A 15226-nucleotide genomic window follows, 5' to 3' on the forward strand; every position below is an offset into this window, starting at 1 on the left:
ATTTTTAAACGTTAGACGAAAAATAATAAACCTGAAAGATTACTTTCTAAGTTAATATTGAAATCACTTAACTGACGTTATATAGTAAAAATATAGAACTACGATGACGGTAAAGATGTTTGACTGTTAGCAGCCATATTTTTTTTCTCGCTTCGTTATTGCCAGTAATTTTATAGCTGCAGTGTAAGTTTGTCATATAACATAAAATCTCCTGCGACACTTGGAACTCATTTTATCGATGCATTTAACAAGACTATTTTGATTCAATGATTGATAAAAATAGACTATGTAAAAGGCTTCAGTAGTTGAGATAAATATGGAGCCAAACTTTGTATTTGCGGTTTTTGTGTCTATAATTTTACTTGAACATTTTATAAGGAAATGTAAAAAAACTATCTAAGAACGTATTATTTCAGAAATAAATTTACAAATTATTAATTATGGATATTTACCGGTAAATACGTATAAACAACACCGTGCTTGCCAAAGTGATAATATCACACATAGCCTATCCTAGGCTAATCTAGGCAACTAAGAAAAATTAATAGAAACTTTGAATCATTTTGTCAAAACTATCCCAGCTACGAAATCTAATTGCAAAAAAAAATAAATTTGGTTACTAATTAGCATACACACACACACACACACACACACACACACACACACATATATATATATATATACATATATATATATATATATATATATATATATATATATATATATATATATATATATATATATATATATATATATATACTAGTGACCAACCCAGCACTGCCAGGAAGACTCTGAACGAGTCAGAAAAAATTTCCTGCAACTCCTTTGAATTGTTATATATATATATATATATATATATATATATATATATATATATATATATATATATATATATATATATTTATATATATACATTTTATCATTTTTATATATGTATATATATATATATATATATATATATATATATATATATATATATATATATATATATATGTGTGTGTGTGTGTGTACTTGCTTCTGAGAGAGAGAGAATAAAAATCTACTCCATCGGCTATAAGGGGCAGACATGAGCCAAGGAGTCATTAAAACGCTTGGAAGGTACACACAAAATGCTTCTTCCCTTCAGTAAGATAGTAACCCCACTGTTTCACAGAGTTTAATTTTTTCATTTTCCTCAGCTGGTTCCTTACCTCTTAGATACTTTTTCTATGGTCTCGAGTATATGAAATGAGCCATGATAAACCCATAGAGTTTATTTACCACATTAATTACTAAGTCTACAAGCAGCACCAGCCAGTTTCAGTGAAGGGGGCAGGGATATGTGTTTGAAACCTATGCGAAAACCTTCCTTGGATCAAATGAGGGCCGTCTGCAAAATTTGGCCTAGATTGGCCAAGCGGTCCAGATTTCTATAGAGCACAAGTTTACATACATAGAGACAAGTTTACAAGTATAGTTACATTCAAATATATATATGAGATGATGGGCAGAGCTGAATGGAGCAGGAGTGGGAACACTTACTGTTGAGAATGCTTGTGAAATTAAGACAAGTGAATGCAATTAAGGCAATTAAGAGGTTGAATAATAGAAAGACATCAGCAGTTGAGAGGGTTATGAGTGGGTTGCTGCAGTGCAGAGGTGATAGTATAGTGAGTGGCTGACCAGTATTTGTAGTGTATGGCTGGATGAAGGAAAGGTTCTGGGGGAATAGGTGTGGATAATAATTATTCTTTTGCATAAAGGTGAAGGCGAGATTGGCAGCTTCCATCAAATTTAGGCATAACTTTGGCTAGTATGCCAGAAAAAGGCAGAATTTTAATAACTGATTTAGAAAGTAATAACATAAAAACAGATGTCAAATCGAAAAGACTGTAAAGAAAATTGGTGCCCCCAAGAAATTTTTCAGTGTGGGTTCAAAAACAAGAAAGAAATCGATGACCAAGTTCTTGTTAAAAAAAACCCCCATGGAATGAAAGGACCTAGAAAATGTTAAGGTCAAATTGATAGAGAGGCAACCTGGAAGGTTCCGGGAATGACTAGTATAGAAAATATTTTTATAGGAGCGACTCCAAGTTTTCATAATGGAAGCAGGGCGTGGGTTAGAATGAGCATACGGAAGGGTGTCTATTGATGTGAAAGTTAGTTTGTGGAAAGGGTGTGAAGTCTCCATAGTCGTTCGGTTTCTATGGAGTGAAATGAAAGTCAGAGAAAGGACAACTGACATAGTGTAAAGATCTAGGAAAAAAAATAATTGTGAAGAGCAGGGGTTGGTCGATAAGTGCACATGATCAGTAAATATAAGAAGCCCTCGCCGGAAAAGGTGAAAGGAAAGATCGTAGACCCTGAGTTTTCGTCTTTATTTCAAGACAAGATCACAGTAACAGAGAGGAAAAAGTACAGCACTGTAACATTACATTCGTCTAGTAAAAAAAATGCATACATAAACAAGAGTAAAGATAAACTATCCAGTTGCTAGTATTTACTGTAAAAATTAGGTAATACATCAAACAAACCACTGTTATGAAGAGTAATTACCATGTTGTCTTACGAGAGAAAAGGCTCTTTTAACTGTTGGTTCTTTAAATATATTATTTTTCATAACATTATCCACTTTATAAAATCCAGGACTGAGGTTTATATTATTAAATTCTATCAATAAAACATGGTTTTATCATTAGTCTCTCTAAAATATCACTAGATTTATACAATGTTGCCGTATCTTTCCAGTTTATTACATGTCCTTCGTCTCTCACATGAACAAAAATGCCACTAGATTGGTTACCAGTTCGTACATTATAACGATAAGAAACTACAAAAACTTGTAAAAGAATTCGAAGGTTTTTGCAAGAAGTGAAAGTTCAAGGGTAAATGCAATAGAGAGTAAATTTTTGAACGTAAATGGAACTAGGATAATGGCTAATAATTGTAAATATAGATGCTAGAAGATTAGAAACACTTGATTAGTATAAGTATTTGGGAGGAAACATAACGGATGATGGTAGGAGGAGAGAAGAAGTAAGTCATAGAATAGATGAAGCAAGAAAGGAATCAGGGTGTGTGGGAAAAGACTGAAAAAATGACTGGAATTATCTATGGAGGCAAAGGTGAGAATGTATGGCCATGTTGATTACACTCTCCCATATGGAAGCAAAGTGTAGATGTTCAATACTAATGAAAGGGGAATACTTGAACTGTTAAGATGAATGGCAAAAGAATAATAGAAAAGTTAATGAATATGGAGACCCATAGAAGTGGTTTAAGTTAAGTATACCATAGTTTAACCAGACCACTGAGCTGATTAACAGCTCTCCTAGGGCTGGCCAGAAGAATTAGACTCATTTTACGTGGCTAAGAACCGATTGGTTACCTAGCAACGGGACCTACAGCTTATTGTGAAATCCGAACCACATCATAACGAGAAATGAATTTCTCTCACCAGAAATAAATTCCTCTAATTCTTCGTTGGCTGGCCGGAGATTCGAACGCGGGCCCAGCAGAGTGCTAGTCGAGAACGATACCAACCCGGCCAATGAGGAACTCATAGAAGTGGTGAAAAGATTAGAGCAGGTGAAAGGATGGATTGATGATCTTGAAAAAGTGAGTAGCAGTAATTTGGGGAAAATAGTGTACATAATTCAGAAGAGTAAGAAGGAAAGAGGAGATGGAAGCCTGGAAACGGGTACTGATAAACATGGACCTTAATATCCAGAAATTACAAGAGTGCATTCAAGATAAAGAGGAATGGCTCACTGTGCGCCCTGGGGTTTAATATTTGCTGATAAGTTTTTTGTGCGGGAGTTGTTTGCATTGACGGTTCATTCACACTTTAGATGTTCAATAAAGTGTGAATATGGCGGCGACACTTTTGTAGTTGTTTCCCTGTAGTGGCCCTTGTTGAGAGAAACACCTTGATGTTCCAATATATATATATATATATATATATATATATATATATATATATATATATATATATATATATATATATATATTATATTAGAAATAATCAACACGCAATCACGTGTCGAACAGAAATAAATTTCTGACTCACATCAGGATCGAACCAAGGTCTTTTAATTGAAAGGCAAGGTCGCTGCCCACATGTATGGCCTAGTGGGCATCGCCCTTGCCTTTCAATTGAAAGGCCTGGGTTCGATCCTGATGTGAGTCAGAAATTTATATATATATGTATATATATATTGTATATATATATAATGCAGTAAAGTTAGTATGTGTTAGGATATATATATATATATATATATATATATATATATATATATATATATATGATGCAGTAAAATTAGTATAAGTGTGAGAATGGACCAGAATATTCTTAGATGATTGGTCATATAAGAAGAATGGAGGGTGACAGGATGGTTGATAGCAAAGTGGAGAGGGAGACCTAGAAAATGGTGAATAGATGGCGTTAAAGAGGCACTGGAAAGGTAGAGACTCAGTGCCCAGGAAGGGTGAGACAGTATGCAAGATAAAGGTGAATAGCAGTGTGTGTAGGGGGTCTTGACGCTTTGCCAATTAGCCTTCTGTATATCCACCAAAATCACTTTCATGCATCATGATAAAGTTTTCGTCTGACCTACCCATCTCACAGACTCATCAACATAGAGTTACGGGCTGCTCTAGGGGCAAGAGCCCGTGCTGGCACAAGGCCAGCTAAATCTGACACAACAACAACAACAACATTCTCTATAGATGTATAAAGTGGCTATTAGTTTTCTGTATAAAGTGTGAATAAAGTGAATATATATATATATATATATATATATATATATATATATATATATATATATATATATATATATATATATATATATATATATATATATATATATATATATATATATATATATATATATGCCTACTTATACCTTCATTGCAATGGTTTCTTTTGTTTGGTTTTAACGGGAAAATTTGATTGGCGCGTACTAACAGTAGCTGTTGTAGTATTAACAGTAGGGGCAGGCCTTTACAACGGCTTACCAGTGTACATTGATTAACTTCCTTTCTACTGTTTTACAATCCATTCACTAGTCATTGTCTCTATCACTTTTCTAAGTTTTAGCAAAATAAGAATATTGGCAATAATCTGTTCCTTGTATTACTATGAATGTTGATAAACAATTTTTTTTACGCATTCGTTAATTTTCACAGTGCTGAACAATTACGGCAAATAATCTTCCGAAGCTTCATTTTCTTCCCTGCATAGTAAACATCGTGTATTTTCTCTTTTGTTTCTTTCCCTCTCATCAAGTTCTAATTTTCCTACCAGTGTGCTTCTTAATGATATTTTGTTTTAAATTTGTATAGACAAAATGAGCTATGAAGTTATCTCTCCATTCTTCTTTTTCTGTTCAAATGAATCTCATTAATTTCCTGAGCGGCGTAACTGATGTTTCCTTACGGCCGTATTGTGCGCGAGTTTTGCTTCTGTCTTTTATGTACTCTTCAACTCAGTTTACCCACAAAGTTTGTAATTCTCATACTGATTCATCGTTAGTTTATGGAAAATGTTATTTTTATTTTTAGCCAGTGAATGATTTAGATACAGCAGTTGTTTTTAGTTTTCTGTAAAAGAAAACTATTGTGCCGGCTTTGTCTGTCCGTCCGCACTTTTTCTGTCCGCCCTCAGATCTTAAAAACTGCTGAGGCTAGAGGGCTGCAAATTGGTATGTTGATCATCCACCTTTCAGTCATCAAACGCAACATATTGCAGCCCTCTAGCCTCAGTAGTTTTTATTCTATTTAAGGTTAAAGTTAGCCATAATCGTGATTCTGGCAACGATATAGGACAGGCCACCACACGGCCGTGGTTTAAGTTTCACGGGCGGCGGTTCATACAGCATTATACCGAGGCCACCGAAAGATAGATCTATTTTCGATGGCCTTGATTACGCAGAAAACTCGATTGCGCTGAAGAAACTTCGGCGCATTTTTTACTTGTTTTTTTTTTCGTGCTTAATGCTTAGCTGCGTGAAGCTCCCATTTCAGATTCACATTATAAGCTTACTTGTCATGAGCTGAAAGCTGCTTATTCCTTGTTTTACTCGCTTCTTTATCCCTACCGCATGCATAACTGGTGGTGAAAGCATAAGGCTTCCTCTTAGTTCTTCATTGGAGGGGTGGGTAGAGCTCTCGGCTAGCACGCTGCTGGCCCAGCGTTCGACTCTCCGATCGGCCAATGAAGAATGAGAGGAAATTTATTTATGGTGGTCGAAATTCATTTCTCGTCGTAATGCGGTTCGCATTCCACAATAAGCTGCAGGTCCCGTCGCTAGGAGAGCTGTTCATCAGCTCAGTGGTCTGGTAAAACTAAGATATACTTATAAGGCTTCAGAGTGCTTTCCCAGTCCTTAATTCGCTACATCTTATACTTCCCGCTGGTTTTGCATATTTGCTAGCTGTCTGCTTTGAAGAAGCACTTCTCTAAAATTCCGGAAGCATATTTTTTTCTTTCTGTTTCCCTAACTCACAAGTATGTCGTGTCCTTCACGATCGTTGCATCTTCGGTTTTATATTTCAGTTTTCCGTGTCATCAATGATGTATCTCTCGTTCAGTATTAGTTTGATGTCGAAGGTATTTTATATATATTAAATGATATTTGTATAAATATTTGTAATATAAATATATATATATATATATATATTAAATATTTGTGTCTTAATATTTATAATGTAAATGTATATATATATATATATATATATATATATATATATATATATATAAATATATATATATATATATATATATATATATATATATATTTATATATATATATATGTATATATATACATATATATATATTTATACATATATATATATATACACACACATATATCCGCGATGAATGTGTCGACCGGGTGCCAAAGAGTTCACACAAACGTAAAAAATCGTCAAATAAGAATTGGCTCGGGATATGTGATCAGAATAAATAAAATTCCCGCTCGAAAAGACAGTAAAAAGGTGATCCAAGTCAACGAATATCGACAGAATAGTCTCTTGGATTCATATCACCTTAATTCTGTTTCTTAGTCTGATTAGTTAAGGTACATGATGCATAGTAAAAATTTTGATGTTTTATTATGTAACGAAATACTGAACGTGAGTTTTGCATACTGTGGTGGTGCGGTCGAGAAAATCTTATACTTTCAGTATTGCACTTCTAGACTCTTATCTTAGGTGATGCGTATGAATTCTTGCGCTATTACCTCTTCATCTCTCTCTCTCTCTCTCTCTCTCTCTCTAATATATATATATATATATATATATATATATATATATATATATATATACTGTATATATATACATATATATATATATCTAAATATATAAATATATATACATATATATATATATATATATATATATATATATATATATATATTTCTAAATATATAAATTATATACATATATGTATGTATATATAAATATATACTCACACATATATACACAGATATATATATATATATATATATATATATATATATATGAATGTCTTTTCCTGTAATATATGTATATAATATATATATAAACACTATTAAACGTTGAAACCATATATTTCGGGCACTAGCTACTGGTAGAATATATATATAAATAGCGCAGAAGCTGTGTGTATATGGTTTCAACAAAGTAGTGTTTTATGGGCCTTCTTATATTCAGATATATATATATATATATATATAGATATATATATATATATATATATATATATATATATATATAAAGAGTGTGTATGTGAGAGAGAGAGAGAGAGAGAGAGAGAGAGAGAGAGAGATCGAAGTGGTAATAGTGAAATCATTCAGACACGTCACCTAAGATAAGAGCACAGACGTGTAATAATATTAAGATGATACAAATTTTTTCCCGCGGCGCCGCGATATACAAAACTTGCAGTAAATATTTTATTATACAATAAAATATCAAACGTCGCATCATATAACACGTATTTTAATTAATTATACTAAAAAGCAGAATTAAGATTATATGAATCCAAGAGACTGTCGTTTCGATAAATACTCATTAATTCTTGGACACAGTCTTCGTATTATTTTTTTTCCAGTCTCTTTACGGGCTGCAAGAGCCCGTGATGATGTAAGACCAGCTTAAACTAAAACAACAACGCCGACAACCGTCCCTATCCCACACTTCCTGTCAACATTTACTCAGTCATCGTGATTACAGTGCACCGTCCACAACACTTCAGGCGTAGGGAACATCTGCCTCTTCGCTTCACCTACAGCCTACCTCTCTCTCTCCACTGGCCTGATAGCTTGGGTGGTATAGAAGACAAATGTTGTGCATCACAATAAGGGCGGAAGGAGAAAAAAAGAATTCGTTTGTATCAGATTAAGCCAGACTTGTGCTGGCACGGGCTCTTGCTTTAGGAAAAAGAGAAAAACTATATTATCTCTCTCTCTCTCTCTCTCTCAGACACATCTGTCAGACATACACACACACACACACACACACACACACAGTATGTTGCGGATTCTGTAAATTTAAACCTTCTGGAAATACTTTACTGCCGCATTGTTGTTTATATGGCTTGGTCTATGGAATTGTAATTACACTGTACAAGACACATCATTTCCGAGGAATGTCTGTTGGTCTAGCTTGTGCTATATCTGTCAATCTTCCTGTCTGTTTGTCCGTCACACACACACACACACACACACACAAATAAAAACATACACACACACACTGTATGGAGATATTTAGCAATATTAAAATGAATAAGTAAACTCTGCAGTTCAGTAGTATATATTAGTTATATACACGTTTTCACTTGCTTGTATAAACAAGCCCACCTAAGAGTGACCCTCATAAAATCTATTCGATTCACAACTTATAAAAACTATGGATAGTAAGTAAGAGAGAGAGAGAGAGAGAGAGAGAGAGAGAGAGAGAGAGAGAGAGAGAGAGAGAGAGAGAGAGAGAGAGAGAGAGAGAGAGAGAGATGGGGTTCCTGTGCAAACAGAGCTGCATGGGTTGTCAGAGCAATCGCCCAAAACAGCAGACTACTCCAAATCCGGAAAATATATACATGCATGCATTATATATATATATATATATATATATATATATATATATATATATATATATATATATATATATATATATATTATTTTTTTATTTTTTCGATACACTTTCCATTGAAACCTGCAAAACTGCTAGCGCTGTCACGACAACTTAGCTGAAGTAAATAATTGGCAAACCATACGCAATTCTTAGGCAAACCTCACGCAACAATGTTACAAACTTTACATGTTGACAAACCATACAGTCGAGCCAAACGATAAATGATATAATCCATATAAAAGACATTGATGAAAAGAATAAAAATTTTTATACTCAAGACTACGAATTGATTTAAAGGTAAGGACATATGTGGGGATAATTTCCACAACCTCTACTTGCTAGGTGGCATGGGATGATGACGTCACCCAGATACCGCAACCAGTCGATCGCTGGGCTCATTTCAAGGAGAATTTACAGTTTTATAGATCGTCGCGGGGGCAGCAGATATTGGCTAAGAGTGACACCTACAAGTTAGTTACAGCAACTTATGCAAGTAAAAACCTCAGGTGTTAAATACGGAAGCAAGTTTTAGGCACCATTCTTTGCGTCGTCATCGGTTTAAGATTAGATATGTTTGTGATTATTTTCCTTCCAGAGGAATCATTTCAACATTATCAGGTCCATTTTGTTTATAATTATTTTTTATCTTTAAACCCAGATGATGAAGACTGACCTTTACCCATTTCAATAAATATTATGAGAGCTAATGACCACTGTATCTAATCTCGCTTTACTTGAATAGGCAATCGAATGTTCATTTTATCTTTGCTACCTAAGGAAAACAAACCCAGTGATTAGAATATTTCAGCTACCTATACGCTAATATTATCTACGAAAGCTGCTCACGTAATCTGGTGCATTTTCTGAGGGTGTTTAGATAATATAAAATTAGCGTGTCCCATTCCTTACATAACATTTACAGAGCAAATCTGATCCTTAACATAATCTGTATATTATTTACAATTATAAATTAAGTATATCTGGCTGGAATAAAAACGATTCGTGATAAAAATTAGATCTATGCATTGCTTTCATCGCAAGTGTAAGTTTTCACAGGCCTTATTTTGGGCCTGAAAGTTGTAGTGAATGCTCCCGGAGTCGACACCACTTCCTTGCTCGTAGAAGTCGTCATCCGCTGTTATAAACATCATGGCACTTACGAATTACTTCGACGAATATCCCATGACAGCTGTTTCTGTTACTGAAGCCGGTGCACTGACGAAATCCAAGTAGTAGCTAAGGTATGAGCCGTTACTTTCCACCACGTTGCATATGAATCAATGACAGTTTTGGTAAATGGCAGAGTGGATGATATGGTGTGTCCCTTGGTTAAGGTCTCTGAGGGGGATGCAGGGCATGGATGTCCTCGATAGTCCAGGGTTAATTGTAAGGTTTTCGAATGAATTTGAACCGAATATATTTATAAGTGCTTTATTTGTATTTTATGAGGTACTGACCATTAGTTTTTATGGCGCCGGTACTGTTGGTAGTTGGGACCTGAGTGGGAAACCCGGGGTTTTGTTTTGGGGCAACAAAAACGAGTAACAAGACACGGCAGTGGTGACATATGTCAAAATGCACGAGAGGAGCAGCTGAAAATTATATGCTTCTTGAATCATGCACGACTTCTTGTGGCAAAGCCCAGGCTTAAAACTTTAAATCACGAGAAAATAATTCGTAAAATTGATTGTGGTAGACTGTTAGGTTACTGTAGCATTTACAGTGACACCAAATACATCCTAACTTAACCTAACGTACCCCATGGAGGGTTAGTGCCATGAGTGCACCTTCTTATGCAATGCATTGTAGGCATTAATTTAGGATCTTTGCAGTGTTGCTTCGGCCCCTTGCATCTCTTTTATTGTGCCTCCATTCGTATTTCCTTTCTTCCTTCTTAATTTCCGCCATTTCTTAACTATTGTTTCATAGTGAAACTGCGAGGTTTTCTCCTGTTTCACCTTTAAACCATTTTACTTTCAATTTCCCTTTCAGTGCTGAATGATCTAGCATACCCCATAAGATTTGTCACCCTCTGCCCTTTCTCTTTAACAAGATGGGGAGGGAGGGCATGGGTAGGGCTGGATTCTGAAACACAGGTATTAGACGGAATTAGCTGACATCTGTCTTGAATACCCTTTTGGGGATTTCATGTTCTGCAGTGTTTTCCTTTTGCGAGTCGCTGCCATCTCTCAAGCAGTCTCACTCACAACCAGGGCCCTAATGCTCTGTCATTCCATATGCCAGACCGAGCAGGGGGTTATAGGAGTTACTGCATCCGCTGCTCATATATGTAACTGGGAGTATAACAGTTCCAAGTAGGATTCATCTCCAGGCAGTTGTCAAGGACGACTTTTCCTGATAAATAAGTCACCTATATAAAAGGCAGTGGTTTGTATTTCCATAGGAACAAGTAAATTTTTAAAGTGATTTGTATTTTTCCTAGGTATACAAGCGAGAGGCTTTTATCTTAATCCCAACTCAACCAACCTGCTTTGTGTGATGGATGATCCCCCATTCACCCTCCCATAACCACCAGTTAATGAACTTATTGCTAATTTCAATAAACATTCCAGCTCGAGCTTAGAGTAAATTTTGTTAAAGGCTGTTTTTTTTTTTTTTTTTACTTAGGAACAATACAAATTATAGTACTTTAAAATTTTGTTATTCTAGTAAGGTCACCGCACAGTAAATTTGTTGTATGGATAAGTTCACCTAGCAGTACAAAAATAATACTCTTTTACAGATATATTTATTTCCTTGAGATGTAATTCTTCAATTGTATTTTTATTTATATGTTTATATATGATAAAAATCTGGGTGATTTAATGTATGATATATTATAGTAGGTGTGATGTCACATGGTATTAATTGCAGTTGTATTGTTTCAGGCACCCACAACAATTATGGCTGCCTAAGAGCGGGGGAGCGAAGGAGGGGACCCCATATGGGGTCCATGGCTGATTGGTGGCTCCCCTGTGCTCATGCAAATGCAGTAAACTACACTGCCACTTCGTGAAAATTTGCGAGGCCAGAAACGAGAATTTTCAAAGCTTGTATGTGTGGTGGAATACTGTACAATATTCAGTGAAGTGTGAATTGAAGCAAGTTACATTGCTGTGGCCACCTGCACTGTACTGGACTTTGTTTTTTCAACTGTGATATGTGCCATATGACAGAAGGTGCTCAAACTCAAAGAGTGTAGTTTGCTTCAAGGTGTATATCATCGGTTGTATACTGCATACAGACCGTCACTTGTTTTGGCTCTGTGATTTTCAAAACAGAAAGACATCTTCTGGACCAGAGCATAGTTGTGCAGTGTTGTGACAGTGTTCAATAGTTTGGTGTGATTAGATTAAACTCTGAAAGCACAAATCTGTGACTTAACTCTTTATGTCTTTCATATTTTTGGCTGTGTATCCTGAGGCAGGACTTCAGGAGAATGATCTTTTAACTGAACTTGTAAAGATTCATGACTTTTTGACAATACAGGATCAGTAAAACCTTGGGTTTCCTCCTTCAGTTCACTGACAGTAATGAATGTATCTAGAGAGAAGGTAGGTTTGGTGTGAAGCTGCTAGAAAATTTTAAAGGCAACAACTTGTGGATGGTTCCCTTAAACACCTTGTTATGATGATTCTCCAGCAAAACACTTGAAAAAGGCGGTAGAGTGCTGGAGACTGCAACACACCCTTTGAACAGCTTATTGTGTAAAGAAGACTACTATGTCTATAAAAACGTGGGTAGGCCTGATGCAGCAAGCAAGATGAGTAAGTCATACAGCTTTGAGTGCTCCCCTGGGTGCCGTTCTCAACAGCATGGTGCTCAGATCACAGCAGCCATCATACGAGGCACAGATTTGCAGGCCATTGCATATATGAAGGTGATTCTCAAAGCTGGTTTTTTGAAATACACATACTATACATGTACCATGCACAGCGCATTGAAAACCAAGATGGAACCTGTAATATTCACTTAAGAAATTTCTCATAAAGTCAGTAAATTATCCATTGTGCTCTTAAATTTCTTATATGTTTGTCTAGCACAGTAATTGCTTGAATAATCAGTGATGAAGGGTATTTAAGTTAACCTCACGTTTTTTTCAGAATATATGCCACAGATGTCATTTAGTAGCTGATTCTTCAGGAAGGTCTGCCCTGCACACAGCTTCATCCTGTGGAAAGAGGAAGGTGAGTAGTGTTTAAGTGGTACATTATACTACCCAGAACTGTTATAGAAGAAGGTGAAAACTTTCTATTCATAGCTGAATGTGCGTCTTGTCACTGAGCACCACTTTTGGTGAAATTGACCAATATCGTAATGTCTTTTGTATGAAAAACCCTTGTTGTTTTTTCCTCAAAGTTTTGCCTTTTAATTCATGACAATCATTTTTGAATTAGTGAATCATCCCAATCTACATTCCTCCTGTATTTTACTTAGGTATATCACATTCTCTGTAGTCTTTGATGCTGTTCATTTTTCTGTCACTTGTCCCTTTTTGCTATGAATGAATATGATTGCTGAACACCTTTTAGTTTTCTGAAAAGAAAACTATTGTGCCAGCTGTTTATTATTATTTATATATTAATATGCTGTTAAGTGAATGTGAGATAATTAAGACCATCAGTAATAGTGGGACAATTAAGACCATAAGTTCTCCAACACATTTTGTTTTCAACAAAAAAATTCTGTAAAATGGAAAAATATACATGATCAAAATCATTGTAATTCAACTTGTGAATTTTAACGATAAGTAAGACTATAAAATACATTTCATCATATTGATCTTGGGAAGGGTTGTTTTTAATTGTTATTAATGTCGTCATCAGTTTGCAATGTCATCATCAGTTTGCAATGTCGTCATCAGTTTGCAGTCGTAAATCTGAGGACAGTCCAGGAATAGGATTCGCAAGTGGTGATGCACCACTGCGACAGACTTTTGTGGGATTTTTCATATCACTATACCAAAGTTAAAGTTGTTGGTGATTCTTGTTTTCATGAAGAAATAATTATATAAATAAAATTATTGAATAATTTTTGCCATCAGCAGTCAAATAATCACGATCATGGCAACGTTCAAACTTAGTTCCGTCATGACATATGTCTATAAATAGAACAGAAGTAGAGGGCTGTCATTGGCTAGCAGATCTCCATGGCAACCAGCCAGCCATTCAGATTTTAGCTGTATTTTGTCTGGGAAAGAACGTTTTGCTCAGAGAAGCTGACTATGACATAAGTGCGTGTGTTTTGAATACAATATGTAGTTTTTAATAGTGTATGTATTTTACTGATTACTGTACATGAAGAATAGAATAAATTCCTTCTTATTACTTTGAGTGCAGAATTGTTGGTTCAGAGACTTTTCAGCTACAATTTTTTTTTTTTTTGCTTCAGAAGATATTTACTAATGTGGCATTGACATACCTTTCAAAAAAAATTCTTCTCTTTAATCTTTCGAGGATAGAATTACGCTGCATAGAGGGAACTGGCAATTTTCTCTCTCTCTCTCTCTCTCATGTCATTTGCCACGTAAATATAGATAGAATTACACTGCATAGAGGGAACTGGCAATTCTCTCTCTCTCTCTCTCTCTCAAGTCATTGCCATGTAAACACAAGTATTGTTCATTAACAGCTTTTGTCTTTGTAAAGTTTACCTTTGTCATGTCTTTTCTTTCCTAAAAAACATACAAAGCATCGTACTGTAGCTACCAGTCAGGCAGCAGATAGGTAAAACTGTGAATGCTCAGTGATTGGCTGCGATACTTCCTACCATTCCATACAATAGCGTTTCTTAATGGTGGTATGTACTGTGCGCAAGTTAAATTGGTTACAAGTTAAAAGCATTTCAGTTTAGTACAGTATCAATACAGAACAGTATATATAGAATAGAAATATAAATGAAACGTTTTTTATTTACATTTGGTAAATAAAAAGGCAGATGGTACGCAACGAGTGGAGGAACAGTAACCGTCGTAAATCGTGGTTGAACATTTATGAATTTTAAATCGGCTGACCCTTATATGATATCCGGATTAAAAGGGTCCGGTTTAACAAGGGTTGACTGTATATATATGTATACAGCATAAATATACATATATGCACAGGCAGTCCCCGGTTAACGGCAGGCTCAGTTATC

General features: G+C 35.2%; 1 protein-coding gene across 1 annotated transcript in view; it reads left to right on the forward strand.

Annotated features, from left to right (window-relative positions):
* Positions 1-9858: 9858 nt before the first annotated feature.
* The window catches only part of LOC136828889 (inhibitor of Bruton tyrosine kinase), a 42789-nt gene continuing 37421 nt past the window's right edge, over positions 9859-15226 (forward strand). The window contains exons 1-3 of the mRNA XM_067087186.1: positions 9859-10332; positions 11980-12971; positions 13195-13278. Coding sequence (XP_066943287.1) covers positions 12855-12971; positions 13195-13278 — 201 coding nt within the window. The 5' untranslated portion in view covers positions 9859-10332; positions 11980-12854. The remainder of the gene's footprint in view (positions 10333-11979; positions 12972-13194; positions 13279-15226) is intronic.

This window comes from Macrobrachium rosenbergii, chromosome 43 (assembly GCF_040412425.1).
Source record: "Macrobrachium rosenbergii isolate ZJJX-2024 chromosome 43, ASM4041242v1, whole genome shotgun sequence".
Taxonomy (NCBI): domain Eukaryota; kingdom Metazoa; phylum Arthropoda; class Malacostraca; order Decapoda; family Palaemonidae; genus Macrobrachium; species Macrobrachium rosenbergii.